Raw genomic sequence first — 27,080 nt, 5'->3', positions numbered from 1 at the left:
TGAAGATTAAATGAGTTAACACGTATGTAGCTCATAAAACAATACCTACTGTTGGATATGGTTCAGTCGGTTAAGCATCTGCCTTTGGCTCGGGAATGATCCCTGAGTCCTGGGATTGAGCCCTACGTCGGGCTCCCCATTCAGCGGGGCTCTGCTTCTCCCTCTGCCCCTCCTCCCCTCTCGTGCATGCTCTCTTTCTCCCTCTCTCTCTCAAATAAATAAAATCTTTAAAAAACAAAACAAAACAATACCTACTATTCAATTAGGGTTATCTATTCTTATTAGCTATTATATGCACCACCAATTCCTACAATGTTTTACCTATACAGGTACTCCATAAGTGATAATAAGGCAAAAAAAAAAAAAAATTCCTGCACTTTCTAAGTTACTTAAAACTACATTCCCTACCAAAGTTTTAAAACTAGGAACAAATGAAAAAACTAGAGTGAACTGAGAAACAAGTTTTCAGCATTTTAATGAAAGAGCACCTATGTCAGCTTTACACTAATTAATTCATTGGACGAAGTAATCCTTATTGTGGTTGCTTTATTCTACACATACGTACTATCACATTAGCAACTGCAATAGACAGCAAATTAGGATTGCAACTTATTCAGGGGAGAGAGATCTCCCCAGATCAATAAGATCCTTCAACAGAATGGGAACAGATCATTATAAAATCAGTATACCATACCAACCCTGTACCCACAGAAGTTCAGACCACTCAAGGATCCTCGATTAGTCCCAAGAGTTTTGAATAGAGTTCAATAGACCTGCATAATTTCTTTTTTTTTTTTTTTAAGATTTTATTTATTTGACAGAGATAGAGACAGCCAGCGAGAGAGGGAACACAAGCAGGGGGAGTGGGAGAGGAAGAAGCAGGCTCATAGCAGAGGAGCCTGATGTGGGGCTCGATCCCATCACGCCGGGATCACGCCCTGAGCTGAAGGCAGACGCTCAACCGCTGTGCCACCCAGGCGCCCCCTGCATAATTTCTAATTAAGTTTCAGGAAATATACTTTTTTAAAAAATATTTTTTATTTATTTATTTGACAAAGATAGAGACAGCCAGCGAGAGAGGGAACACAAGCAGGGGGAGTGGGAGAGGAAGAAGCAGGCTCATAGCGGAGGAGCCTGATGTGGGGCTCGATCCCATAACGCTGGGATCACGCCCTGAGCCTAAGGCAGACGCTTAACTGCTGTGCCACCCAGGTGCCCCTCAGGAAATATACTTTTAACAGTTTTAAAATAAAAAGGAAATGCATGCTTCCAGAAAAAATCCGAAGACTCTTACATTTTAAAATTGTCTCACATTTTTAGCGAGAAATATCACATTTAGTGAGAAATATCATAAGGGGGAAATAACTGCAAATTTTTTTTTACTGTTTCAGTAATCACACTGCTGAAGATAATGTTAGTATTGTTATTCTAAAACTGTTGTGTACTATAGAGTAAAGCAAGTGGGTAACTGCAATATCCTAATCCTAATTCTACCATTCTCTGTGTCCTTGAGAAGCAGGTTTCTCAGTGTGGAAGAAAGAAGATCCAAATGTCAAACAAACATGTAAAAGTATGATAGCCCTGAATTTGAACTGGAAGCACCAATATGACGCCATGACCCCTTGCATCTGTTCACTGAAAAGCCTAGAAAACAATGACCAAGCCAGTAGCAATAATGGTCATATCTAGTCTAGTTGATGATCTCCAAATATCATTTTCCACTAAAAGAAAACAGGACTCCTTGGAGAAATGGCTGTTCAAGATGACGCAGGAGCATCATGTCACAGGAAGCTGCCAAGACTACTACCATTTTATCCTGAAAAAACCTAGAAGCCAACTTAGAGAAATCCCCACATGAGTAAAGAATTAAAACATAGCCAATGTGTTTAGATCCGTAAGTTCACAATAATGCCGAGAAAGAAAAGAAACGAAAAGGAAAGAAGAGGAAATTACTAGTCACTGTTAGAAGAGTTATTTCGTAGGATGGAAAATAAAATGCAACAATCAAGAATTCCTCTTGCCTTTGCTACGAGTTCTATGGAAAACAGATGAGATAAAGGTTCTGTTTATGGAAGTATCCAGCTAGTAAATGAAAGATGAATGAAACTTAGAATATCTAATGGATCAATGGGTTTAGGCACTGAGCATTGATCCATGGCTATTAGCATTAACAAAGAGAGGGATCCAGATATTACATGTCTCCTGAAAGAACATACCACCACCCATGAAGTAACCTTACTTACCCTCGAATAAATAATTTGAACTCAAATCTGAGTAAGACTTCTCTCTCTCCCCAAAAAGCAAAACAAACCAGAAACACCAAAAAACAAAATACAATTTAATCTTGAATCTGGTCTGATTTAATCTGGAATCTCTAGATCCAACCATCAGTTTATAGGCAGGTAAGGGAATACGTTAAACCTCACTGCAGATGTAACCAAATAACCCAGAACAACCAACCTAGTTTCTTCAATAAGCAAAGTGCAAATAAAAAAGTGGGAATGATGGAAGGAACCTACAGACCTACAAAGATTTTCTAACTGTGTCAACCAACTGCAATATGCGGCTGTTTGGATCCCGACGCAAACAAATACTTAAAACTTGGAAACTTAAACATGGATTATTTAGTAACATTAAGGAATCTTACTTAGAGGTACTGGTGGAAGCGTGAATATGTATTTGAAAGTTTTTCTACTTTTTTTTAAAGATGTATTTATTTTAGAGAGCGAGAGAGAGTGCTCACAGACATGAGTGGGGAGAGGGGCAGAGGAAGAGAATCTCAAGCAGACTCCCCACTGCACGTGGAGCCTGAGTCGGGGCGAGATCTCACAACCCAGGAGATCATGACCTGAGCCGAAATCGTGAGTGGGGCTCTTAACCGACTGAGTTACATAGGCGCCCCAAAAGTTCTTACCTTTTGGAGATGCATTCTGACGTATCGGATGACATAATGTCTGGAATTTGCTTCAATATAGTAATGGAGGGGGCGACTGGATGATGGGTACAGATGAAACAAGAGCACCCAGCATGAGTCAGTAACAGTGTCACACGAGAGCAGGGTATGTGGAAGTTCATTATAATTCTCAGTCTATGTTTCCAAAATGAAGGTTTTTAAAATTTAGTAAGCTATAAGTAATCTTTATAATAAACAATAAAAATAATAAAAGACCTGACCCTATCACCCGAGAGAGTAAGAGGTGAAAGAAATCATCTAAGTCATTCAGAACATTTTATTGCACTACTCTTACTAATTAGGACGAATTCTCAGTCGGCATCCCTTTGAATGCTCTGAAAGCCTTATGTAAGAAAAACTACTTAAGAAAAATGCAAACGCAGTTTTCTGTATGTTAACATGACTTAGATAAGAAAAACTAAAATAGTAATAAAAATGTCTCCTTTGGATCATTTCATATAAATAAATGTAAGAACAAACTCAAACTCAGGAACTGAAGCATAACCATCCAAACTGACATTTTATGAAATAATTTTTTTAAAAAGTCATACAAACACATGCATGCACACACATATATATAATAAACCCATTTAATGTTGGATAGATTTTTATTTTAAAGATTTCTTTATTTGAGACACAGAGAGAGAGAGAAAGAGTGAGCGCACGAGCAGGGGGAGGGACAGAGGGATAGAAAGAATCTCCAGCAGACTCTGCACTGAGCCCAGAGCCTGACATGGGGCTTGATCCCACGACTAGGAGATAATGAGCTGAGCTGAAATCAAGAGTCAGACACTTAACCAACTGAGCCACCCAGGTGCCCCAAAGTTGAATATATTTTTAAAACCTAATTCTTTTACAAGTGAAAATATAGAAAAAAAAATTTTGACGTTATTAAAGGTGAAGTTAAATATCAAAATTTAGAAATTTTTAAACTAAAATTCATTATGATTAAAGAAATCTAATGATAAACGAAAGAACTTCAATGTTTGTACTTTGAACATAATACCTAAAATTTACTTTGTCTCACTTCACACCAAAAATAAAAATGTTTATTAGCAGCACATCTTTTCACAGATAAAAATTTGATTCTCAAACCTCCAGGGTCCTAAGGTAAGAAGAAATGGAACTCTTAAAATATCTGTATTTGGGGATAATAAAACTATTATTTCAGGCTTTTTAAACACTGCAGTTTTCAAAGATATGATTTGTCCATCTAAATCCAGGTAATAATAAATTGTACAAAATACGGATCTATTTTGCAGATTTCACATAGTTCCTGTTTTTAGCTGATGGGAGAGCCCAGGAGCTACAAAGTCTCAAGCACAAAGGAAATCACTTACTAGGATTTTTTAATGGCCATGTAGCAAACTTGCCCTACCTGGCTTCGGAGCCGTGTGTACTTTAAGTGGATGAGATGGCTCACCAGAGCCCAACTTCTCCTCTATATGTTGCGACTGAATTAATTCCTTAGGTTCTTCTTTCTTTGGGCTTTTTCCTTTCTTCTTCTCTTCACTCTCAAAGCTCTCTTTGAGGTCATCACTAAGTGTTTTAAGATCACACTGTATATCCAATTTATTTATTAATGCAAAGTCACCCGCAACAGTGTCCTCCATGGTGGGCTCCATGGGCTCATCTACAAATCAGAAGAAGCCAAAGTCCATCAGCGAGGCCATCTGACACACTTAAGATATACACAGGAAAAAAAAAAACAATGCCCCTTTTTTCCCATGAGGAAGAGACTACTGTGTGGGCATCAAATCTATTCTCCTGGCTTCTAAAGTAACAGAACTGTAGTTAAGACTGTGGCACCCAAGCAAGGGTATGCACCCCCAGTCCCTCTGCAAATTGTGACCAAGTTCCCACCAAAGGAACATAACCAAATTGATATGAGGCCAACCAATTTGGCCTTGCTTGTTTTTAAGGAATTTTGTAACCCTGAACTTCCACCCTTTACGCTCCCCACTGGCTGGATTAGTGAAAACCAGAGTGACCTTGGAAATCACACGCTGAAGCGAGCCCCAGAATAGATGAGGTGGGTGGGGAACAGAGTTGCAGGCTAACGTAGAACACCCATGATGAACTGTTATATGAGGAAAGAAACAGCCTTCTTTCATTGTTTAGTCATTGCATTTTGGTGTCTTTCTGTGATAGCTGTTTACCCTTCCACTCTACATCACTCCTATGAATTAAGTTGCAGACATAAATAATTTAGAAGCCTAAAACAAGTCAAATAAAGAACCAAATGTAAAAGCCATGTGTAAAGACAGGTAATCATCAATTTATAAATGGAAGATATCCTAAAGCTTAAGTGATGTTAATTTTTAAAACTCAGAACATGATTTCCAGCCACTGAAAAAAATTTTTGACTAACAAAATTAATTGAGTCTTTAGGATTACGTACAGATAGTACTAATCAGAGCTGCACCAAAACTGTGATGTTTCCCATGCCCAATTGCCCCTGAAGCTCTAGAGGCCTCTAGACCCATGAGACTTCCAGCCTCTCTGTTGCCCATAGCTCTGCCAAGTCTGCTCCAGGTTGTCCTGAATCTTGGTCTGTTAAGGACAGTGCATGAGGGCGAAGGACTTACCTGTCTTGCTGGCCACTGTATCACCAGTGCTTAAAACAGGGACTGGCACATTGTGGGCATTGAAAACATACTTGGGGAATATATTAACAAGTGAAAACTGGGATGAGAGGCTCCCAGGATTAGGTATTTTCTATGGCAGAAGTGAGAAAGAACTCTCAGGATAGATGGCATTCCCAATTATTCTGCTCATGTATTAGGCACTGCCTATACGAAAGAAAACTTTTTAAAAGGAAAAGACTGAAAAAACTGAAAAAGCAAAGCATCTGTAACCAAAGTTCATTAAATGTTTCTAATTATCTTGTAGGAAATTGACTCACAATTCAAAATTTATCACATAAATAAGAAAATTTCAGGCAATATGATTTACTGAAGTAAGGGCTTCCTCAAACACAGAAAACCTGAGCTTTACTCATCATTCAAAGTGACTGTGCAATACTGTGTAAGGTGCACTTAAGCATGTGTTTCTCGGAAGGAATACCACTTTCCATTTACCTCACAAGGTACCATTAGAATCAAGTAAGATAAGAGTCGTCAAAGTACTGTGAAAACTAAAGTTCCAATAAACTCCAAGACATCACAGTAGCTTTAAAACCGTCCTCCATCTTCTTCCAAAGCTGGACTTTCCCTGACAGACATTCCCCATCCTTGACTTTCGGGCCAGTGGTAACAGTAACAGCAACACTAACAGCAATCCCCACCATCAGAGGAACAGTACTACCTGATTACAGTAAGGACCCACTCCCCTACTTAAGAGATAACCAAAAGTGACAACCTTGGAAATCTACACCAATTTAAAGCAAAGAGTTTTTAGACCCCAACTCATCTTACCCTCACAATTTCCTTTGGAAATTTCCCCTTTAGCCAGAAATTTCAACATTTTTTTCAAAACCTTCTTGTGAGATTTTGATGGCTGAAACTGTAAAGGTCGGCACCTAGGAAAGCAAAATAAATATTTAAAAAGTGAACTCAAACTAGAAGAAATAAAATGAGTTCTGGACAGTACCTAGTACAGTGAGGGAAAACTCATGCCTGGGATTTTTGGGTAAAGACAGGGCTTGACGTAGCCTCTAGGCCCACCCCAAATCTCACTAAAACTACATTAAGGAATTAGAAAAAAAGAAAAAGACATAAATCACTGAAAAAAAAAAAGAAGAGGAGAAATGCTGGAAGCTGGACAGAACATGCACAAGTGGTAGCTGACTTAGCAGACCGGAGAGTGCTGAACCCTAAGCCAGCAGTGGGAAAGCCAGAATGATAACTGAGTTTCTCTACGTTACCCCTATAAATCTTAGGGATTGGTTATTAATACCTGATACCTCACGAGATAAGAGTGAAGACAGGTCTAAAAATAGAAAGATCTCTTGAAAGTCTCGTTTGGAAGCAGTTAGATGTCTGATGCCCTCTACCACTCCATACAGATGACTCCCTACACAACCCAGGAGAAAGCTGCACATTTAGGAAAGAGTAAAAAATAGGGCCTCCTACATGAGGATGCAGGCACAGTGGAAAGCAAAGGAAACGTACTAGAAATAGGAAGCTTAAATGAAAGCCTACATACTGAATGCTGCGACCTCCACCCATTTCCCAACCCAGCCACAAACATGGGCACTTTCTCTCCAGAATGTGGCCAGACCTCGAGATACTGACTTGATGCCCCCCTGGAAAGTCAGAATCACCAGACACTCGAGGAGAACCTCTACAAAGGTAAGTGCCAGAAACAGTGGAGAAGGTAACTTGGAGGACCTACAGGAAGAAGAGAGCCTAAAGATACAAATATCCTAAGAAGAACACGCTCTTATTTCTCTTTAGTTATTAGAGCCACACAATAATGGGAGGTTACAAGAAAAAAAAGAGAGAGAGAGTCCAAAACCAAAAATCCCTCAGAAGTAAAAATATAATAGAAGAAATAAATAATTAAACAGAAGACTCAAAAAATCAAGTTGAGGAAATCTCCCCAAAGATACAGCAAAAGGGATGGAAAACTGAAGAGAGAAAAAAAATTAGAGGATTGCTCTAAAAGTTCAACATCTGAATGAAGACATTATAGGTGAACAGAAGAAAGAAAATGGGGGAAGAAGATTAGCAAAATAATTAAAGAAAATTTCTGTGAAGTGAAGGATATGAAAGGAGGAGGCCCCAGGTAAGAAGGGCCCCTTAAGTCTGTAGGCAATAGATGCAAACAGACGCACCACCAGACGTGAAATATCAGAACACTGGGGACAAAAAAACTTCCAAAAAGAAAGAACATTTTGGACAAAGGAACAAGAATCAGAAGCAAAGCCTTCAAAATTCTAAAGCAAAATGACTTCCAATCTACACTTCTATAGCCCAGCCAAACTAGAAGTCTGAGTGGTGAATTAAAACATTTTCAAACAGGGGCACCTGGGTGGCTCAGTCAGCTGAGCGTCTGATCTTGGTTTGGGCTCAGGTCATGATCTCAGGGTCATGATCTCAGGGTCGTGCGATGGAGCCCCGAGTCAGGCTCTGTGCTGAACGTGGAGCCTGCTTGGAATTCCCTCTCTCCCTCTCCCTCTGCCCCCACCCCCGCTCACACACTAGCTCTTTCTCTCTTAAAAAAAAAAAAAAAAAGTATTTCTCATGCACTTCTTCTCAAGAAAGCTATTAGCAGATGAGCTGCACTAAAATGAAGAAATAATCTGAGAGGTCAGAGGAGACAGAAAACATGAGATCCAAAAAGAATCCCCAAGATGGCAGTAGAAAGAGATCCCAGGGTGACAGTGATGCATCAGTTGGAAAGACAACCTGTCCAGATCACAGCAGCTCTGCAGACAACACAGAGATATTCAAGAGGACACAAGTGACAGAGTGCCCGAAGCATCTAAACATACCAAGAGGAAATTTACACAACTGTGGGAGGATTTCTAAAATCAACTGGTGATGGGTACATAGACGATTATGCAAACAAAAAAGACAATTATCAACTGCCTGGAAAGCAAAAACTTGTGAAGGAAAGAAAATGTAATCATAGTACGCTGCATGGCTCCACCATATAGCATATTTATAGGATGTAATACAGCGACTACACCATCCAATATCATGACACTTCTGAGCTGGGAAGTTGGCAATGAGGACAAAAAAGAGCTTGAATGTGACAGGGCAATAGGGATGAAATAAAGTTAAGTCCTTATCTTTCGAAGAGAGAAATTCAGAGATAATGAGAAAAAATAAAGTTGAATCCTTACCTTTTAAAGAGAGAAACCCAGAGATATGAAAAAAACCCAAAGATAATGACATAAGGTTTCTGTAATTATCTAAGTATGTCACTTAAAGGTAGAAAGAAGAAAAAACAAAAAAATCAGTTAAAAAATTTGAGAGCAACTGCACTGGGAAACAGGAAACAGGGAGGTTTTGGGGGACTGCAATTTTGCAAAATAAGCTTTATGGAATTGTTTGATTTTTAAATTACTAGTATATATAATTCTATATAAAAATACAAACTAAAAAAAAAATTCATAGCCAAGGAAGCTCATCCTCATTTATACTCACATACTGGGCAGCCCCTGACATCTGTCTAACAAGAAGCTACATTGTAGATTATAATCACCTTGCCTTTACATTAGGTCTCATTATAACTACTGTAGTAAACAAAGTAAAAAAAAAAAAAAAAAAGAACAGTAAATATGCAAAATGACTCCATAATATCAATACATATAATGAAACTGTGTAAAGGATAACAATTCAGGAAATGTTTGATTTCATGCAAAAAAAAATCACATTTTATAATTATTTTGTTTTGCAATGTTAATTGAATCCCTTTTCATAAAAGCAATATACCTGGAACAGTGCTTTGCATTGAGAGGCACCCAATAAATTACAGAAGCCTCGTCTTTTTCTTAAACTCACTGAAATTGATGCTTTTTTTTTTTTTTTTTTTGAGCTCTTCTGATTAGAGATACTCAGGGTTCTAGCAAATCAGCTCCAGACTTATTTAAACAGAATCCTGGCCATAATCCAATAATAAATTGTTATTTGAAGGAAAAGGACTTCTGCCTTTGACGATGTCACTGCTTCATAAACACTAAAACTGCAAGAGGACAGCATAGCTGTCTTAGTATAATAAGTGAGATGATGTCAATAAGCCAGACACCCATCTTTTCTCTTTATCGCTCCAGTCCCATGACCAGTTAGATAAAAGAAAGGATTAACTAGGAATCAGTGGAACTTTGAGAGCCCCTTGGCAGCCCAAGATCATCCTAAAACTAATATGCAAAATGTTACATATTTTTGCCTTATGCCCCCCCTTTTGTTTTGTTTTGTTTTGCTGCAGAGGGTCTATAACTTTTCATCAGATTGTCAAAAGTCTTCAATCCCAAAACAAATTAAGAGCAACTAAGGGAAAGAGGTGTGGGGACCAGCCAAAACATGATAGATACAATTGTGTTTGCTTTTTTATCTAGAGGATATATTCACACTGAAACTGTAGACAAATGCTTAACAATGGAAACACACTTTCCCTTTCTACCAGAAGAAGAGAAAGGCAAGGAGAACAAGGGAGAAGAGGAGGACCTTTATAATCTGAGAAGAAGGGAAAATTCTTCCATGTTATACTGGGGTTTGCTGGTTAAGCACACATTTTGTAGGAAAATAGACTTTTTAGTTTAAGTTTTCCAATGAAGAAAACTGGACTCTGAAATATATGGGGCAGATTAAATGTCAGCCCTCCCCCTCCTTTTTCTACAGATCCTATAGTACTGTTTGAATGTGAGTACTGTGCCCAGTTATACACTAGAATGTGGAAAGCCCCAAGCTAAATTCTATAAAACGCTTGATATGTAAAAGTAATTTGAGTATTTTCTAATATTCGCACAATACGTCACGATATCATTAACTAGACTGCTAAATAGTATACTTTCCATATCCTATTTACACACAAACCATTGAACAGTATTATTAAAAGCTACTGATGATGTACAAAGGTAGCATCAGTATGTAGAAAAGATACAACTCATTTGCTTTTCTTCATAAGTCTAGCTTGAATGAAATTAACGTGTAAAAATAGCAAGATGTCACTAAAGAATTATACATACTCTTCAAATTATATATAGATCCTCTTTCTTACCTTATCGTGTACTGAGGACAACATGTTTGATTCATGACAGGCTTGTACACATACTTCCCACTTCTAAAATTAAAAAGTAGTTTTGTTAAAGTTTTATACATTTCTCACTTATACGAAAGAAGACAAGTACAGGAGCACAAAATTAGACTAAAAATCTAACCAATAACATAAAAACATTTAGATATAGTTACTCTTCATAACCTAAATAATCTTGCAACACAGATACACCAAGGACAGAGTCCAGCCTTTTCTTTCCTAAACCTTGATAAGTACTCCAAACCTCTTCACCTCAATTACCCTCTCAGCAGCACCTGCAATCCTTCCATGCCTCAACCCACCACCAATCCTCAATACCATAAAGGCAATCAGAGGAACTGCTCAGCATGTGGTGACACTGATGCGAGCCTACGACACCCACAGGTGAGGGTTCCTTGTGCACTAGCACAAGGTAGCCCAAAATTAACCTGATGCTTTCGATGATTTCTGGATCTTAGTTAGTGGCAGAGCCATGACATTATGGATTGAATCGTGTCCCCTCAAAAATTCATATTTTGAAGCCCTAGCCCCCAGCATCTCAGAATAGGACTGTATTTAGAGACAAGGCCTTTAAAGAGGTGATCAAGTTAAAATGACAGTTAAGATGAGCTCTAACCCAATCTGAATGCTGTGCGTATAAAAAAAAAAGGAAACTGGGGGCACCTGGTGGCTCAGTGGGTTAAGTGTCTGCCTTCAGCTCAGGTCATGATCCCAGGATCCTGGGATTGGGCCCTGCAACAGGCTCCCTCTTCAGTGGGGAGTCTGCTTGTCCCTCTCCCTCTGCCTCTCCCCACTCCCCACCTGTACTCTCTTAAATAAATAAATAAAAATCTTTAAAAAAAAAAAGAAGAAAAGGAAACTGTAAATACAAAGAGACACTAGGCACCAGGCATATATACACAAAGAGAAAGGACCACATGAGGCCACAGCAAGAAGACAGCAGCAACGTACAAGCCTAGGAAGAGCCTTCAGAAAAAATAAAGCTGCAGACACCAGGATTTTGGAAATTTCCGCCTCCAGTACTGTGACAATATAGATTCCTGTCATTTAAGATACCCAATCGGTGGTATTTTGTGATGGCCACACAAGCAAACATACACAAGCTTGGTTCCTGAGTCAGAAACCTGAGAGTCATCTCCGATTCCTCCCTCTAAAGCACCTCTATATCCAGTCAGCAAGCTTTCTACTTCTAAAATGTACCCTACGTCTGTCCCCTCCCATCTGTCTTCTAACCCACAGCCACTCACTGATGACGGCAGCATCGTCATGAGATGACCATCTCACATCCAGACCCTGCGGTGATCTCTGGAACGAGTCTTCCTGCCTTCGCAATCACCCCCTCAAATACCTCTCTGCCCCCTGAATGATCATTTCCAAAACACAAATTCCATCACAATTCTGACATAAAGCTTTCGATGGCTCCCCTCCACCTTTTAAAAAAGAAGTTCATCATAGCATACCATCAACATCCAACCTAGATCTACCTTTGGGCCTCATTATTAAGTGTACGAAAAGGTGTGAAGTTTTATTTGCTGTGCTCAATCCCATGTCTTCTGGGGAATAAGCACTGTTTACATTTATATAAGGAACTTCATATATTCTAAAATTATCTATATAAAACCAATTACCAAAAAAACTTAGCCATCAAAGGCGAAGTGTGGACCTAAATGGAATCCTGACTCAAATACACCATTAAAAAAAAGGACATTTCTGAGACAAGCAAAAAATCTAAACAAAGTAACAGATGACATCAAAGAATTATTGTGTAAAAGATGATAACAGTATTATAGATGCGTTGAAAAGGAAAAAAGAATCCTTTCTTAGAAACATATATTTACTACAGGTATACTAAATTATTTTGTGGGGGAGGAGGGAACATCTTGGTCTGTTCAAACTGCTATAACAATATGCCACAGACTGAGTGGCTTATAAACAACAAAATGTATTCCTCATAGTTCTGGAGGTTGGGAAGTCCAAGACCAAGGTGCTGACATATTTTATGTCTGGTAAAGATAAGCTTCCTGATTCATGTTGTTGTTGTAACCTCACCTGGCAGAAGGGGCAAGGGAGCTCTCTGGGATCTCTCTTACAAGGGCATGAACCCCATCTGTGAGGACTCCACCCGCTGACTTAATCACCTCCCAAAAGCTCACCTCCAAATACCATCAAAGTGGGGGTTAGGATTGAACATATGTATTTGGGGAAGGGAGTGAGAATTACACACGAATATTCACTCCATTGCAGGGAGCAAGGAGAAATACAATAAGAAGATTTCTTAAACCTCTTTCCAAAAACAGGAAAACATTTTAAAGGCAAACAATATTTTGCAATTATAAGAAGGACCTGAGTAACAAGAGAAGTATCTTTGTATTAAAGAGCTTTACTGGGACGCCTGGATGGCTCGGTCGGTTATGCCTCTGCCTTTGGCTCAGGTCATAATCCCAGGGTCCTGGGATCGAGTCCCACATCGGGTTCCTTGCTCAGCAGAGAGCTTGCTTCTCCCTCTGCCTGCCGCTTCCCCCTGCTTGTGCGAACACTCACTCTCTCTCTCTCTCTGACAAATAAATAAAACTTTCAAAAAATAAAGAAAGAAAGAGCTTTACCTTCGCCATCCTCGATCTATAAGATCCTGATAATCCTGTACTGTCATTGAATGCGCCCACATGCCTGAAAAAATAAGTGCCATGGGCCATGTTAATTATAGGAAGTTGAACTTGTTTTTTTAAATTCAAAGCATTCTTTAAATGTGAATACTGAAGTAAGAAAAAAAAAAAAACCTAGCTCACACTGGAGAAATGAAAGTTTGCACATACTTCGTACTTGTTTGACATACAATACAAATGGAAAAGATATTTATCTTAATTTTAAAAATCAAACACATCCAAGGGACTATATTTAATTCAGGATTAGCCAATAGTCTCTATGACATCACATATTTAAGATCCTTACAGCAATTAGATTATATCACACTTTTAAACCATAATAATATCCCCAATAATTTAATAAGCTGGTCTTTTCAGAAGAATTGAAAAGCAAGTGTTTTCTTTTTTTTAAATTTTTTATTATGTTAGTCACCATACAGTACATCCTTAGTTTTTGATACAGTGTCCCATGAAAGCAAATGTTTTCTTAAGCATATAAATTTTCCTGATTTTTATGTTTTTAGCATAGTCCTGGATATTGAAAACAGAACAAAAGTGTATAGCAATATTCCTTTTAAGTATAAAAACTGAAAGTAATCGAAATGCCCAGAAACAGAAAAATGATTACAGGACTATGATATTATCCATATGATGGAATAATTATGCAACCATGAAAAAAATGAAGATAATGAAAAAACATTAAGAAGTATATTCGAATTAATGTTAAATGAAGAGTAAATTTTTCTCTTGTGAACAGCAAACTGCATCAGAGGTATGTAGACAGAGGTAGGCTTGATAGTATAAGATATACGCAGAAATAGAAATGTCCAGGAGCCTGGCAGGCACTCACTAACAGTGAGTTACTTTATGAACCTCAAATTCATCTATAAAATAGGAATAACCTACCTACCTAAAAGGTGGGGTGCCCTATGGTAAAGATGATCACAATTAAATATAATGGAAATTCACAGTTCTCTCTTCAGGTGAGAAGGGTGAAAGCAGGTTTCTTCCACAGGACTTTAGACAAAGGACATCTATATTAATCATTTCCTCTTACTAAAATTACTGGGAAAATAATTAAGGATCTATGAAAATATTCATTTTAGACACCTTTAATACAAAGTGCTTATTACATACTGTAGTCACAATACTAAAATTCTGAAAAAGGGAGGTATCTCTAATACCCTAAGGGAACCACTGCCACCAGTTGGTGTGTTTCTCCTGGGTTTTTATTCTCCCAGAACTGTGATCATGTCACAAACGTCATCTGCATCCTGTTTTTCTCCATTTAACCCTACACTCTAAACGTTTTTGTGCTTTAGCTCATCTTCATAACCATCACTCCAATCACTGCATTATATTACATTCTGCTCCCTCTTACCTACAAGCATCTAATACACAATTTCAATTGATGAGTAAACGGACATACCATAATCGTCCAAATCATTCCCCTGCTGTAGGGCATTTATATATTTTTTTTAATGGAAACTACCTAAATCTGTATCTTCGTGGTTATCCCATTTTCCACAACGCTGGGCTATTCCTTAAAATAAAAGATTTTATATCTGCCAACGCATGACACAGCAGGAAATAAACACAATGTTTTGTTTACAACAAGTCTTCCGAAAGAAACCTGAACTATGACGGGGGTGGGGGGGGGGGGAGAAGAGAAGAGAAGAGAAGAGAAGAGAAGAGAAGAGAAGAGAAGAGAAGAGAAGAGAAAGCTGGCTTTGTTGTCGTTCTGGAGGTGGGTGGAGGAATGACAAGGCATATAAGCACCTGGTAAAATTTTCAGACACATTAGCACAAACAGGCTCCCTCGCCAGCAGCGCTTGTGGTCGGTCATCAGTGTCTTGTATACTCTTCCAGACATTTTATCCAGATGCCCATGCCCACGTATGCACACACACCTCTTTCTATACAAAAAGTCCACCCGACACGCCGCATTCTGCTTACAACTGGGGATGATCCCACTTCAGCATCAGCACTTAGAGGCCCGCCCCAGCGGAACTGACCGCACTACACTGCTCCCTGGCACCGCATGCTGTCACATATTTAACCGTCTCCTACTGACTGAAGACGGACACCTGTTTCCATACTTTGGGCTACGGGAAGACAATCATTATCTCGCACGTCCCAGCACCTGCGTGAAGGATAAGCACCTAGATGCTTCCCTGATGAATCAGAGCTGAGGTCCGTTTCTAATCGACAGCCACAGCCCAAACCCGCAAGCCGCGTTCCGTACACCTGTCTCGGTACAGGACCTAGCCGGAGGCTCCAGCCGCCGCGCGTCGCTCGAGCCGGTCGGCCCGGGCCAGGGTGTCGCGACCCCAGAGGACGCCCGCCGGCCGCGCAGACCCCGAGGCCGCGACGCCCTCCCCCGCCCGCCGGCCCGCTCACCATTGGAGCGACTGCCCGACTCATTCTTGCAATAGCCGCAGCGGTAGGAGTCCTCGCCCTCGAAATACTCCACGATGCTGGGCGAAAGAGCGGCCCAGGAAGCCATGGCCCCGGCCCTCCGAACGCGACGCGACCCAGCCCAGCCCCGCCGCCACCGCCGCCACCGCCGCCACCCCACAATGCTCCGCGCCACCCGGGAGTCCCCGAAGCGCGCGCGAAGCTGCTCGGGCGCCCGCAGGCCGGGTTCGCCTGGAGTCCCGCACGCTGACGCCGCCCGCGCCATCTTGACCGAGGGCAGCCTTTCGCTATTTCCGCTCCTTCTCTAACCGAGACCGCCATCTTCGGTGAGGGTGAGAAGGATAGAGGATCATGAAGGGAAATAATCTGGGAAGGACCGTCTGGGAGAGGGAAGTGGGGGTTTGGGGAGTCGGGCCTGTGCGCTCCCAGGCGAGGGGCTGGCGCAGGGCGCGGCGGGCGGTGCGAGGGTCGGACGCCAGGCGGCCGCGCCAGCCCCATCCGTGGGGACACTCACCGCAGGACACCTTGCCCTCCTCGCAGTCGCAGTAGCCGCAGTGGTAGCCGGCCTTCAGCCCCTTGTATTCCACCACCGAGGCCATGGCCGCCTCCAGAGTCTGCAGGGGCCGGCCACGCCTCTCGGCGCCCTGGGGCCGACCTCGGCTGAGCGCGGGGGCCCGCGGCGGGGAGGGGAGGAGGACGAAGCTTAGCTGGTGCGTCCCAGCCCCACGACCCGCGCCCCTAGCGCCTCCTCGGGGTCCCGGTCTCTGCTAGTGCCGGAGCTTGCGGAGACCTTAGCGAGGGTGGTAGTCGCGCCCCCGGGCCCGAAGTTAGGGCCAGCCCTTTGCCTAATTCCTTGCCAAGCATTCCTACAATTGGCTCATTGTCAGCTCCGTTTTACAGATGAGGAAACTGAGGCACGGAGGTTATGACTTAGTTATTTCCTGCAGAACTCAGTATAAAAGTTAACTATTCACGGGCCGTCCCTGGCATACATGTGGGTGGCCAGCTCAGGTTTCTTCCAAACCAGCAAGTTCACTTTTAAATGCCATATACAGGTACACATGCGGGTGTTCTGTGAATGGCCGGCGTAGGTGAGTTGAATGCTTAATGTTTTTAAATCAAACAACTTTCAGAGCCAGTAGCGGCCTTGTGCCACTATAAGCCTATTGCCACCACATGTATAATTTTTAAACAAAAGATGAAAATCTTGATTTTTTTAATGTACAATTTTTAAATGTTATTTTTAAAGTTTTTTGTTGTTTTTTTTTTAAACTGTACAGGCCAAACAAAACGTTTATGTAGGTTGAATTCAGCCTATGGACTCCCAGTTTGCAGCCCCTATTTCAAAGAGGATTTTTTTTAGGGAGTAACAGTCTGGAGGAAAGTATAAAAAGGTAATATTCCTTAATCTTTAGATGCATAGATAATTTAAGATTGCCTGTCATTATATTTTTCCTCGTTAACAATGAAGCTGATTATCTTTTTGCAGTGTTTTGAAAAGTGAAATCATGAAACTTGGAGAAACAGAGGTAACCTTTTGAGGTCAGTTTTAACATTCTTAACTCCAAGGTCCACTATGTTGCATACATGCCTGCTTAAGTTGAAGAGGTTTCTTGGTAGTGCATGAGCTGTTATATTACTAAGCGTCACTTGTGCCTCACACAATGGGGAAAAACCTAAGGGATAGCTATGTAGCATGTAGGAGGTTCTCAGGGCCCCTCTTGGTTTCTCCAGTTCCTCCTCAAACTTGAAGGTTCCTTGCTACATATCAGTACTCATTAAGACAGACTTCATTCATTTTGTCCATTATAGCATATTTGAATATTCCTGGTCCTTTCCCAGACAGGCTGTTCATTTTGGAGGAAAGTAAAAGGGTGTGGGATGAAACAAAGACAGCAGATACCATGCTCAGACAGAAAGTAGGAGGCCAGGAGGCTTTTTGCTTTTCTTGTTATAGTCCTGTACCAATTCACTTATGTCCCAACCTTATCCCAAGCCTTAGACTAACCTCTGCCAGGGAATGCCAATCTAGAGCTTATAATGCCAATGTCCTAGACATATGTGTTAACTCATTTAATTCTTACAGTAACTTCACAACATAGGAAATGAAGACCAGAGAGGCTAAATAACCAGCTCAAGATCACACAACTAGTAAGAGACAAAAGAGAGTGTGTGTGGAGGGCAGGGAGAGACCAAAGGTAGAGGCAGATCACTCCAGGTTGGTAGGTGGCATTTTTTTGTTTGTTTTTACAAGCATACATGCAAGATGGGAGGGGCAGAGGGAGAGAATATCCAGGCAGATACACACTGAGCATGGAGCCCAACATGGGGCTCCATCTCACAAGCCATAAAATCAGGACCTGAGCCGAAATCAAGAGTCTGATGCTTAACCAACTGAGCTACTCAGGTGCCCCCACTTGGTGGAAGTCTTAATAAGCAAAGGGAACTTATGAGGCTTGTCTTGGGCAGCAGCAAGATGAATGGATTCCCACACCACCACACTAGCCATGGCTATTGAGCACCTAAATCTTAAAAGTTTGTATAGGGGGGCTCCTGGGTGGCTCATTCGGTTGAGTGTCTGCTTTCAGCTCGGGTCATGATCGTGGGATCCTGGGATCAAGCCCTGCATTGGGCTCCCTGCTCAGCAGGGAACCTGCTTCTCCCTCCTTCCCACTCCTGCTCTCTCTTGCTATCTCTGTGTCTCTCTCTCTCAAATAAATAAAATCTTAAAAAAAAAAAATAAGTTTGTATACAGAGAGGCCTTAACTGGGTTCAGTCAAGTGTACTGTACAGGTGTTCTCACCATCACATCATTATCTCATGGCAGTATCCTTGCAGCAACCTTGGACTTTTCTCTGGAAAACATGCAAGCAAGAAGAGAGAGTAGTGAAATATTTAAAGTGTTGGGGGAAAAAAAAAAAAACACCAACTTACAATTCTGTATCCAGCGAAATTATCCTGCAAAAGTGAAAGAGAAGTGTAACCATACCTCTGAGATATTGTGGTTCAGTTGCAGGCCATGGCAGTAAAGCAAATACTGTGATAAAGCAAATCAAAGGGATTTTTTTGGTTTCCCAGTGCACATAAAAGTAAATGTGTGATGGCATTATGTCTTTACAAAAAGTACATACCTTAATTTAAAATGCTTTGTTACTAAAAAATGCTAACCACCATCTGAACTCTCAGCCAGTCCTCATCACTGATCACAGATCACCATAACAAGTATAATAACAAAAAAATTTAAAACACCACAAGAATTACCAAAATGTGACACAGAGACACAAAGTGAGCAAATACTGCTGGAAAAGTATTGCCAATAAACTTGCTCAATGCAGGGTTGCCACAAACCTTCAATTTCTAAAAAACACGGTATCTGCAAAGTACAGTAAGGTGAAGTGCACTAAAACAAGGTATTCCTGTAAAGACTTTCTCAGACAAACAAAAATGGAGGGAATTGTCACCAGTGGACCTGATTTGCATGAAATGTTAAATTCTTCAGAAAGAGGGAAGATAATATAGGTCAGAATCTAATCCACATAAAGGAAAAGCATTATTAGAGAGGGAATATATGGAGATAAAATCAGATTTTTCATTTTTAAAAATTTAATTGCTCTAACAGATAACAGGTGGTTCAAAATAATAATAGCAACTTGCACACAGTAATTTTATAAGTTTATGGGTAAGTAAATAACAACAATTTTATAATGGAGGGGAGGAAGGAACTGGTAATATTCCTTAATCTTTAGATGCATAGATAATTTAAGATTGCCTGTCATTATATTTTTCCTCGTTAACAGTGAAGCTGATTATCTTTTTGCAGTGTTTTGAAAAGTGAAATCATGAAACTTGGAGAAACAGAGGTAACCTTTTGAGGTCAGTTTTAACATTCTTAACTCCAAGGTCCACTATGTTGCATACATGCCTGCTTAAGTTGAAGAGGTTTCTTGGTAGTGCATGATCTGTTATATTACTAAGCGTCACTTGTGCCTCACACAATGGGGAAAAACCTAAGGGATAGCTATGTAGCATGTAGGAGGTTCTCAGGGCCCCTCTTGGTTTCTCCAGTTCCTCCTCAAACTTGAAGGTTCCTTGCTACATATCAGTACTCATTAAGACAGACTTCATTCATTTTGTCCATTATAGCATATTTGAATATTCCTGCCTATAAAGTGATGTAGTAGTATTTGAAAGAGAACTTGGATTAGTTGTGAATGTATAGTGCAAACTCAAGGACAATCATTTAGAAAAGAAAGAATAATCGCTAAGAGAGTAGGAAAAAAATAGAATTTTGAAATGCACAGTTAAAATCAGAGAAGGCAGGAAAAGAATGGAAGACAAAAAAGAAAGGAGAACAAGAGCAATGACTAGAAAACAGTAACAAATATGGTAGATAGTAATCCAGTTATATCGATCACTTTAAATGTTAGTGGTTTAAATATAGCAATTAAAAGACTGTCAGTCTGGATAAAAAAAAATAAGACCCAACTCTTTGTTATCTGCACAAAAAACCCCACTTTAAACGTAAAAACAAAGATTAAAAGTAAAAGGATGAAGAAAGATATACTGCTGTTAAAACTAGTCAAACAAAAGCTGGAGTGGCTACATTAAATTCAAAGTAAATTTCAGAGCAAGGAAAGTTAGGGATAAAGGAGGACATTACATGATGTTAAGTGGTCAATTCTCCAAGAAAACAATTTTTAATGTATATGCACCTAGTTACGGCGTGGCAAATATGTGAGGTGAAAACTGAGAATTGCAAGGAGAAATAGATGAATCCACTATGATATTTAGAGACTTCTATACCCGTATATTGGTAACTGACAGATCCAACAGCAGAAAATTAGTAAGGTCATGATGGAACTCAGCACCATCAATCAACTGGATCTAACTGACATCTATAGAATACCTAATCCAACAGCAGCAGAATACATACTCTTCTCAAGTTCACATGGAACACTTACCAAAATAGACCACCTTCTGTGCCATAAAGAATAGAAACCATACAAATATGCTTTCAGATCATAATGGAATTAAACTAGAGATCAACAGCAGAAAGGTAGTTGGAGAATTCCAAAATATTTAGAGATTAAACAACACACTTCTAAACAACACTTGGATCAAAGAAGTTCAGAAATATTTTGAACTAAATGAAAAACAATTGGCCCTTGAACAATACTGGGGTTAAAAATCCAGTCAAAACTCCATATATAAATTTTGACTCCCCCCAAACAACTAGTAATACCCTACTGTTGACAGAAGCCTTATTAATAACAGAGTCTTAATACATATTTTTGTGTTCTGTGTATTATATACTATATTGTTACAGTAATCTAGAGAAAGATGTTATTAAGAAAGTTACAAGGAAGAGAAAATACAGTATTTATTTCTCAAAATCCACAAATAAGGACCTGTGCATAAGTGTTGTTCAAGGATCAACTGTACAACTTACCCAGTTTGTGAGATGCAGCAAAAGCAGTGCTTAGAGGGTATTTATAGCATTGAATGCATATATTAGAAAAAAGATCTAAAATCAATAATCTAAGCTTCTACCTCAGGAAACTAGAAAAAAAGAAGAGCAAATTAAATCCAAAAGAAGCAGAGGGGGGCCTGGGTGGCTCAATCCCCATGCAATAAGAACGAGTAAAGAGGCTAGTGAAGCGTCTGCCTTCAGCTCAGGTCATGATCCCTGGGTCCTGGGATCAAGTTCCGCATCAGGCTCCCTGCTCCACGGGGAGCCTGCTTCTCCCTCTGCCTCTTTCTCTCATGAATAAATAAATAAAATCTTTTTTTAAAAAAGCAGAAAAAATTAAATGAAAACTAGCAAAACTAAATGAAACTATAAGAAATCAATAGAGAAATTCAACAAAACCAAGTTAATTCTTTGAAAAGATCAGTAATGATAAACCTCCAGTGAGGCAAATTAAAACAAAATGAGAAGACAAATTGCCACTATCAGAAATGAAAGAAGAACCATTATTACTGATCCCATGGACATTTGAAGTATAACAAAGGAATGTTATGAGCAACTCTATGTCCATACATATGATAACCTATAGGAAATGCATTAATTCTTTGAAAGATGCGATCTACCAAAACTCACACAAGAAGAAATACATAACCTGATTAGGTCTATGTCTAAAGAAATGGAATTAATAATGAATAACCTTTGAAAACAGAAAGCCCTGGGGCCAGATGGGTTCATTGGTAAATTCTACCAAACATTTAAGGAAGAAATTATACCAACTCTCTATAGTCTCTTCCAGAAAATAGAAGCAAAGGAAATTTTCTAACCCATTCTATGAGGCCAGCATTACCTAATGCCGAAACCAAAGACATTACAAGAAAACTACAGACCAGTATCTCTAATGAACATAGATGTGAAAATCCTCAAAAAAAAATAATAATAAATGGAACTCAACTATACATAAAAAGAATTGTATGCTATTATACCTTTCAAAACAATGTAATCGATGTCAACGCACTGAAGTAGAAAAATAATACCTTATTAGCAGATGCAGAAAAGGTGTTTGACAAAGTCCAACAATTACTCATGATAAAAGCTCTCAGCAAACTAGGAATAAAGAGGACCTTCCTCAATTTGACTTCATAAAGAACATCTACCAAAAAACCTACAACTAGTTTCTCATACTTACTGGTGAGAAACTAGTTGCTTTCTCAGATCATGAACAAGGCAACGATGTCCCCTCTCACCACAGCTATTCAACATCACGCTGGAAGTAAGTCCCAGCTAATGCAATAAACAAGGAATACAAGGTTTATGGTTTGGGAAGAAAGAAAACTGTTTTTGTCCACAGATGACATGATTGGCCAAATGGAAAATTCCAAAGAATCAACAACAATAAAATTCTGGAACTAATAACCAATTATAGCAAAGTTGAAGGATATAAGGTTGATATGGTAAAAGCCAATCTCTTTCCTATATATCAGAAATGAACAATTGGAATTTGAAATTAAAAACACCATTTACATTAGCACCAGAAAAAAATGAAATAGGTATAAATCTAAAAAAATATGTATAAGATCTATAAAAGGAAAACTACAGACCTCAGATGGAACAAGTCAAAGAAGATGTAAATATATGGAGAGATGATCCATGTTCATTGACAGGAATATGAATACTGTTAAGATGTCATTTCTGCCCAACTTCATCTTTAGATTCAATGTAGTCCTAATAAAAGTCCCAGCAAGTTATTTTGTGGGTATTGACCAACTGACTCCAAAATTCATATGAAGAGGGAAAAGACTCAGAATAACCAAAACAGTGTCAGAGGAGAAAACAAAATCAGAGGACTGACTCTACCAGACTTTAACTTACTACAAAGCTACAGTAATCAAGACAGTGTGATATTGGTGAAAGAACAAATAGATCAATAGAACAGGATAGAAAGCCCAGAAATAGACCCACACAAATATTGTTAACTGATCTTTGACAAAGGAACAAAGGCAATTCAATGAAGAAAAAATAGTCTTTTCAACAAATGGTGCTGGAAATGAGGATCCACATGCAAAATAAAATAATAAATAAATCTAGACATAGACCTTTTACCTTTAATAAAAATTAACTCAAAATAGATCATAAGCCTAAATGTAAAGCACAAAACTAAAACCCCTAGAAGACAACATAGGAGAAAATTTAGGTGACCTTGGTCTTAGCGATGACTTTTTAGGTAGAATGCTCAAACATGGCCCATGAAAGAAAAAATTAAGTTGTACTTTATTAAAATTAAAAACTTCTGCTTGGCAAAAGATACTGCAAAAGAATGAAAAGACAAGTCATAGACCGGGAGAAAGTCTTAGTAAAACACATTCCTGCTAAAGGACTGGTACCTAAAACATACAAAAAAAAAAAAAAAAAATCTTAAACTTCTCAGCAAGAAAACCTCTCCTCCTATGGGAAATGGGCAGAAGAATAACATTACCGAATAGGGTGGTTGGAGTATCAGTGTTTAATGTTTAGGTACTATCAGAGGCACTTTTATTTTTTATTTAAGTTTGTTTTCAAACTCCTGCAAAATAGAGTCAGTAGGCAGCGTGCGGTTTCCAATGCCAGCGGTTCGTCCATGATGACACTCTGGTTTGTTTCAAGTTCCGTGTCATAAGTGGTTAAGGATAATGTCAGCTCAGGAACCACTATCCTCTCCTTCCCCAGTGAGGATTTCTCATAAGTACTCAAACACATTTCATGACTTTTGACAAAAGATTAAAATTTAGGTATATGATAAAATACTTGTTAGCAAAGAGTTCTTTTTATATTGCTCACAGCTCAGGCCACCTTTTGTTTATGTTAGGGCAAAGTCTAGTCTTGCTGATACTGTGTTTCAACCTGATTTGCCCTCAGGTGATTTATCTCCCTGGCTTATAGCCTTCCTCCCTTGTTTCTCTTATCAGGAAAAAGAAACAATTCAAAGCATAATACTTAAAGGAAAAGTACTTTTAGGTCCACATGATTGTCTTTTGTGTTTTAATTAAGCTGATTCCTTACTTAAAAAGAGGCTCATATTAGGAATTGCATATTTTTCTTTATCAGAAAGGAGGCTAGGGGTGCCTGGGTGGCTCAGTTGGTTAAGCATCTGCCTGACTCTTGATTTTGTCACAGGTCATGATCTCAGGGTGGTGAGATCGAGCCCCCTATTGGGCTTCATGCTGGGTGTAGCGTCTCTTAAGTTTCTTTCTCTCCCTCTTCCTCTGCACTCCTCTCACCCTGCTCATGCTCACTCTTGCTCTCTAATTTAAAGAAAAAAAAGGCTGTATTCAGCTTTCAGGAGGGTAAATAAGATATTACCTTTAAACACTTAATTTTTTTAAAGATTTTATTTATTTGAGAGAAAGAGAACATAAGGAGGGGGAACAGCAGAATGAGAGGGAGAAGCAGGCTTCACACTGAGCAGGGAGCCCAGTGCAGGGCTCGATCACAGGACCCCAGGATCATGACCTGAGCTGAAGGTAGACACTTAACCGACTGAGCCACCCAGGTGCCCCTTTCTTTTAGCACTTCACACAGTGCCTGGCTCATAGTCAGTGAATACTAGGAACTGGGTGTAGTACGATGCTGTCATGTCACAGGCGTATACAAATTTTAGCTGAACTAATAGCACATGAGTTTGATGTCTGAGTGACATGACATTTTATCAGTGTTAAAATGGTATCTTGTGAATATTAAAATGTAGGTCGTAATGTAATTCAAGGTTTTGGTATGAAAATCGACAGAAATCACTGTCATGACTTGCTGTTCGAAATTCTTTTTGATAAAATACCCATATTTACTTTCCTAATTGTTTCATTTCTGAATGAGTTCAGGGCTGTGGTGTCAAGCACATCTTTGCATACAGCATATTTGGGGAGGGATACGTTTTATTTTTAATAGGTAAGAAACCAGGTTGTAATTAATCACTGTATTTTCTCTTTTCACATTTTAAGAAGTAGAGACATTTCGAGAAGTAGAAACAATGAGGACTTTATTTGGACATCCGCAGCTTAAATATATGGCGACAAGTGTCTTGAATATGCAGAATCATTTCATTAATTTGTATTTTGACATTGGTGTATTGTCTGCTTTTTTATCCTTAAGTAATGACCAGTTATGAACATAATTAAATATGTGGCTAAAAGTAGATTAAAGAGGAGTAGAGCTCAAAACCTCCATTTTGCAGCAGCATTTGGTGGAGTGACACACCACCTGAGTGATGGTGAGACCACGTGACCAGGCCACCTGCACAGCCGTCCACCCTCCGCCAGCTACTGGGACTGTGCGTGCAGGATCCCCCTTCCCCGGCTGTCTACTGATTACATGTCTATGGAAGATACATAATATATATTCCCCCCCCCCAAAAAAAATCCAGACAAACAAAAATGACGAAGACGCTCCCGTTGCCTTGGAAGATGCTTTCTCCAGCTACACCGAGAAGGGCTGTCGGTATCCGTGAAACCCAGCCCCTTGCACTTTCTCTCTGCCGCCATTCAGCCCAGCTCACACTGGAGTGCATTCCCTACCAGCCAGACGATGTCTTCACCTACCACCTCACAGTAGTCTCAGTCTAGGATGGTGATGACACATACAGAAGCTGTGACTGCCTCTGGTTGCCCTAGAAATCAAGGGCAACCATGATTGTCACCCTCCTGAAGGATGAGCAGTGGCGAGCGGAAAGGCGGAAAGAGGGCCGGGAAGGCGCTGGCTGGAGAACAGGACCTTTGCACCACGGAGAATGAGAGACTGGGGCCCAGCGCTGCGAAAGCGGACGCTGTGAGGGAGAGGGCGAAGAAGCAAGCATGTTGTTCGCAAAGCTGGCGATGGATAGGGCACTGGCAGAGAAAAAGGACACGGAAGATCCGCAGCGGATGGCTACTGGAGGGGCGGCCACGGACGCCGGGCGGGGAGGGTGCTGGGGGAGCCCACGGAAGGACCGACTGGCAGCGCGGACCCCATCCTCACGCCGTCCTCTGGTGACAGACTCAGAATGGTTGGATCTGAGTGCGGAAGAACAGTAGGTATCATTTCCTTCCGTTTTGAGTTAAACGCAGGAGAACGTTCATTTACCTGTGAACAAGTGTAGCACAGGAACGAAAATGATGGGCTCTGGAGTCGCGCAGGCGCACATCCTGCCTCTGAAACTGACGAGTCACGGAAGCTCTCTGGCCTCGGTTGTCTTTGCAGCGAGGCCTGACGAGTGCCTCCTTCATGGACCGTTTGGGAGACGAAGTGAAAGGGCCCACTTAAGGCCTCAGCACATCACCCAGTATATAGTAAGCTCAGTAGACGCTGTTATGGAGATATTGTAAGAACCTCTTAGGAAAGAAAAACATGAAAGCAGAAGTAGGAGTCTGTTTAAGAAATTAGTTTTACTTACACGGTAATTATAGTTTTGTTTTTTATCAGTCTATATTATAAAATCCTCTTTTGCTGCAAAGAGAACTCAGGGAAACAATATTTACAACCCAGGTTACTAAACACCAAACCCATTTGCTAACTAAGCAGGTTAAGAAATAAGAGTTCTCTAGGATACCTAAATGTGACTACAGATTTCTTGGCTGTAGTTTTCTGCATCAGATTAAAAAAAAACAAACTTTCTTGACATCTATGTAAAATATAAACCTTTGACAAGAATCATGAAATATGTCACAGTTAGCTGCTGTTGGAAATTAACGTAGCTTATAAGTTGTACTATATAATTTTATGCATAACTGAACTTAAAAGAGACTGACCAGCTTTGAGAGCTTATTATCAATGGTAAGGTTCTTTGTTCTACCAAAAATTATACAAATAGTGGTTTTTGGAATTTGAAATAGCAACTCAGCCTCCCCCAGTCCAGTGTTAAAGTAAGGGTATTTCTGTTAGTCTCAACCTC

The 27,080-nt window shown here is 40.0% G+C and overlaps 2 protein-coding genes across 26 annotated transcripts in view; one reads left to right on the top strand and one right to left on the bottom strand.

The window, feature by feature from the left end:
* ATE1 (arginyltransferase 1) overlaps nt 1–16,358 on the bottom strand; it is a 161,524-nt gene extending 145,166 nt beyond the window's left edge. For 8 of the 15 annotated variants that reach the window (XR_015724702.1, XR_015724704.1, XM_087862638.1 and 5 more), the window contains exons 1-5: nt 15,700–15,863; nt 13,261–13,324; nt 10,622–10,684; nt 6,370–6,473; nt 4,332–4,586 (exon numbers count right to left, since the gene is read on the bottom strand). Coding sequence is in view for 12 of the 15 variants with exons in the window: in XM_087862638.1 (XP_087718764.1) it covers nt 4,332–4,586; nt 6,370–6,473; nt 10,622–10,684; nt 13,261–13,324; nt 15,700–15,805 (592 nt within the window). In the remaining 3 variants the exon portion in view is untranslated. Of the gene's footprint in view, nt 1–4,331; nt 4,587–6,369; nt 6,474–10,621; nt 10,685–13,260; nt 13,325–15,699; nt 15,865–16,231 lie in introns of those variants that run through there. The other 7 variants (XM_087862639.1, XM_087862636.1, XM_045803310.2 and 4 more) reach the window with 2 other exon arrangements.
* Nucleotides 15,932–27,080, top strand: part of LOC123796027 (uncharacterized) — a 21,839-nt gene continuing 10,690 nt past the window's right edge. Inside the window, exons 1-4 of one of the 11 annotated variants that reach the window (XM_045803319.2) lie at nt 16,688–17,111; nt 17,207–17,259; nt 19,538–19,590; nt 25,392–26,219. In XM_045803319.2, the coding sequence (XP_045659275.2) occupies nt 26,005–26,219 (215 nt within the window). In that variant the 5' untranslated portion in view covers nt 16,688–17,111; nt 17,207–17,259; nt 19,538–19,590; nt 25,392–26,004. Of the gene's footprint in view, nt 16,050–16,670; nt 26,220–27,080 lie in introns of those variants that run through there. The other 10 variants (XM_045803318.2, XM_087862647.1, XM_087862644.1 and 7 more) reach the window with 10 other exon arrangements.

Source organism: Ursus americanus, chromosome 6, assembly GCF_024610735.1.
Source record: "Ursus americanus isolate L20-20 chromosome 6, mUrsAme1.1.p, whole genome shotgun sequence".
NCBI lineage: Eukaryota > Metazoa > Chordata > Mammalia > Carnivora > Ursidae > Ursus > Ursus americanus.
Note: the sequence above shows the minus strand (reverse complement) of the source record. Positions and strands in the feature narration are given on the sequence as shown.